General features: G+C 46.6%; 1 protein-coding gene across 1 annotated transcript; it reads right to left on the bottom strand.

The window, feature by feature from the left end:
* Nucleotides 1–237: 237 nt before the first annotated feature.
* Nucleotides 238–3,904, bottom strand: tlnrd1 (talin rod domain containing 1). The gene has a single exon (XM_056278568.1). The coding sequence runs from the start codon at nucleotides 1,937–1,939 to the stop codon at nucleotides 875–877; it is 1,065 nt and encodes a 354-aa protein (XP_056134543.1). The 5' UTR covers nucleotides 1,940–3,904; the 3' UTR covers nucleotides 238–874.
* Nucleotides 3,905–4,194: the final 290 nt, after the last annotated feature.

Below are 4,194 nucleotides of genomic sequence, written 5' to 3'. Positions count from 1 at the left end.
ATAAGGTTGCTTTTAAGTGCTGATCATTTTCAGGTGTTTAACAAAATGCCTGCACATATCTCTTCCACTAAAACTGTGCAACTACGTATATGCCTATCCACGTATTGTCATTACATCCCTATTTAACATTATCTAATAAAATGGAAAAGGCAGTAGAGCAGGGAAGAGATTTCAGTCTTGTGACTGTAATATCAATCTATATAAAAAATAATCAATTCTATCTTTTTAAAACAGAAACATCATTTTTAATAGCTGTAATAAATACTCCAGTACATGCATGATCAAAAACACATCAAAATACTATGGTAAGTCTGGCATATAGTGTAAAACCTATGGCACACACTCACAGCAGCGTTTAACCTTTAAGAATTCACACGTTGGAAAACAAGCATTGAGACACTCTTCCCAATCTCACACAGCACGTACAAGTCACCCAGCCAATAGGTTCACACAGCGAGGCTACATCCATCATCGAGGCTGTTGTTTTCACCATAGCTGAAAACTGAGGTAAACTTTTCAGGTTTCAAGACCACCGTTTACTGGCGAGGAGAGGGGGCTGAGAGTCGAGCATGGGTCAGGCTGTCGTGTTGAAGTGGTCAGTTCTCCTATAAGGCTTTTGTCACATCCAGCGTGAAGTAAAACCCTGAAGTTGTTGTTTTTGTGCTTCGAATCACTTAAAAAAAAAAACCCAGCTCAGGTCATCCACCTCATCCACATAAACAGACTGCCTTGTTTTTGATTTTAACTGCTTTTGCTTAACCTGACAAATATGGTCACCCCAAGAGGGGAGGGTCTCTTTGGTGTGGCAAAATAAAGAGAGAGGGAGACTGGCAATTGTTTAATGTCAAACAAGCCGATATCACGTCTCCCTACACTAATTCACAGAATGGGAGTTGACTGGCGGCAGAGTTCTTGGAGATGACCGCTCCCGGAGCGCCTGAGAGAGCAGCGTGCAGCCGTCCGACACGGCGCATGCCGAGTTACGCAGGCGCTCTCGATAGTCCGCCATCTTGGAGCTGCTGTCAGGATGCTGTGCAACGTCCCTGAGGCCCTGAGTGAGGAGGACGCACGCCGAGACCACGCTCATGGCCCCCCCTAAAACTGCAGTCTGTACCCCCTTTCCCTCAGCTGTGATATTTGCAGCTCTACCCAGAAACTGAGGCTCCGTGGCAAACCCTACCAGGGCGTTGACAGCCTGGACCAGAGCAGCACTGAACAGAACACAGCGGTTCCTGGTCAGTTCGCTGGGCTGGGTCTTTACCTCTCTCACACAGGCCAAAAAGGCAGTGCCGCACGTGCTCATGCTCTTAACACTCAGCTTGAACTGCTCTTTAGCAAAGCGGTCCCTTGACCTCTCACTGGCCAGTGATGAGGCGTCCGTCAGAGTCTTAAGGTTGGTGGAAATGTTCTGGGAGATCTCTAAGAGGAGCTGGGGGCTAAGGTCCACAAGGGCAGTGATCCGGAGCATGCTGCAGCTCTGTTCCACCTCGTGCCTGCAGCGTGTCACCTTGTAGCGATCCACCAACCCTGCAAGGCAGGGCTGAGAACCAGGGGTCTCCACTGCCACCAGGTAGGCAGCGTGAGCAGAGCACTCAGTCAGGGACACCACCAGATCGCCCATCTCCAGCAAGCGGTCGCCCACCTCTGTGAAGCGGCCCATATTGAGCTGACTTTGGATGTCGTGTGTGAGGATGGAGAGCTCTTTAGTCCTGGCGATGACCGTGTCACGGCACTGGTCGAATGTCTCAGCCACGGCCACCCCCTCGGAGTTCATCACAGGCCTGGTCTCACTGGACAGCAGGAGAAGGTCGGCCACCAGCTGCATCTTGCCCTTACATGTATCACAGATGGAGGAGAGCCTCTTCCTCTGCTGCAAGCTGCCACTCGGTGTGCTGGCGGAGCCCTCACTAGCTGACTTGCCAGAGCCACCACTAGCCATAATAAGGGGGGTATGGAAGGGTAAAATGCTCTTCTATAGGGGTCCGGTCATATAGAGTTCTCTGTTATTGTACGCTGCATTGTATTGTTTGACATTTTCTAAAATATGAAAATATAACACCGCAACTTTCTTTTGTCAAAGCAAAATCTTTAAATATCAACTGGCCAAACAGTCTTCTTTGAATTCCTTCAGAGTCTAGATAATCCCCTGTGCATTATATGTTAACACAAAGGACATGAATTCTCAATGTAAACATCTAGTGGGAGAGAGACTAAATTACTGCATGTACTGTATGTTTGGGATGGATCCCTACTGTTATTCAGGGCAGAAAAAATGTGTTGCTCAATGTGAAACACTGTTAAAAGACATTATGAACAACCCACTCTATGAGCTAACATGTTCCCCAAAATGTTTGCTCCTTACTACTTTTAATTATACAAAAATAAAGATCAATTCAAATCCCTTCAATTTAAAACAGATCGGCGCTAGAAAGCCATTTTCGTTAAATGTTTAAAGTATTAAAATGCCCTGACAACATATGCTAAAAAAAAAGGAAAATTCAATCAATATCAACTCTTGTCCCAAATGTTTGTGAAAAGGGACAATTCACAGGTTGGTTCTTGATCACATAAATCACACACAAACTGCAGTGCCACCAAGGTGCCTTTCAATGAGGCAAAGTGCAGAATGAGAATAATGATATATATAAAAAATCAAACGCTACTTGTTTTTCTTTTCCAAAATACATACACATTCCCAATTTGAAGCATGTACAATAGTTGAACTTCGTCGATATATAGATGCCTGTTAAGAGTCTTTTTGATTATATCACGAAAATGTAATTTTATGTCTACTTGCGTATGGACAAGTAGGATTTAACAGCACCGAGTACTTCTCCAAGTTGTTCCCGCGAAGTGTGACCGCCCTAACCAGACTGAGAAGCAGACTCATGCTTGGTGGACACACGGCAGCCCCCGGCCAGTCCCTGTTACCCGCTGGAGTGTGCAACTCCGCGATCATCATTCCATGAGAGCTTCCGAGGAAAACCGACTCCGACAGTAGTCGTCCGGCGACACGAACCTTCCGCGGACTTTCAACCTTTTCTTTTTCATACGCGATCCCGGATTAGAAACTAGTCCGTCGGGTAGATCCGACTCCCCATGCATTGTCCATACGCCCTCCTCAGCTTAACTCGGGACATGAGGGTGGAGAACAACAGCGTATCCTGTGCGGAGACTCAGGTTTGACATCCATGCCAGTTCTCACGCCGTTTAACTCAATGGCTCACAAGTCACTTTTATTGTTGTTTTTGTTGAATGAGACTGTGATTTCCAAACTGAAAGTGGGTCCCGCTACATATTGCGTCTGTATCAGGAAGCGGGGAGGGTGTGGTCGTAACTGAACGGCTTGATTGTAGCCAAGTGGCAACGGAGCGACAAGAGCTTTTGGTTAAATTACTCTTAACTGTCCAAAATGTCGGCCATCAGCTGGTCTCGCCAGAGCAGTTTAGAGAAACCAAAATAATAATAATAATGATAAAAAAACATCCCTGTTATTCGGTCGCTCAGCGGGTCCTCTTGAGTTTCTTTTTCCCCCCGTGTAGTTTAGTCTACAAGGTCTCCGCCGGGCTGACTGATCCCTCTGCCATGAGACATCCTTTCCCGAGGCCCCGACGTGGGTGCGTTTCAACTACCGGTGTAAGGGCAAAGTTACACCCAAAACGCAGTTTCCCGACTTGACCGGCAATGCAGTGCTCCCAGTGGCCTCTTTTTTAGTGTTCTCGGTCACCGGTGACAGTTTAAGATGATCAAACACACGGATACACCTGCACGGCTGACAAAAGTCAAAGTTAGACGGAGCAGACTTTGGCCGACGCTGTTGGATCACACACGAGAGGCGCTCCGGCTGTATGAGCAGAGCCACGCAAATACTTTGTTTCACGTCACGCCGCCCGACCCGACCACGCAAGCTGCCACTGCTGCTATGTGTGCGCGCGTGCGTTGTTTTGCGCAATCTCTCTGTTTTTGATCGTCAGTGTCGGTGGTTAAATGTTACTTACGCCCCAATAGTGAGTGAATATATATATATATACACACACATACACACACACACACACATATGACGTTTTATATACATAAAATGATTCACCGGCCAGTACTTAGCCTATTTTTCCCTAAAAAACGCCACGTTTGGTCTTTAGTTCCTACAGTTACATAAACTCAGAGGCCTACGCGCATACACTCATATATTTAATA

Source organism: Lampris incognitus, chromosome 4 (assembly GCF_029633865.1).
Source record: "Lampris incognitus isolate fLamInc1 chromosome 4, fLamInc1.hap2, whole genome shotgun sequence".
Lineage (NCBI taxonomy): Eukaryota > Metazoa > Chordata > Actinopteri > Lampriformes > Lampridae > Lampris > Lampris incognitus.
This window is presented reverse-complemented; position numbering and strand designations above follow the sequence as displayed.

What these genes read in the sequence shown, in the direction of transcription:
- tlnrd1 (XM_056278568.1), bottom strand. Translation starts at nt 1,939, where the DNA reads ATGGCTAGTGGTGGCTCTGGCAAGTCAGCTAGTGAGGGCTCCGCCAGC.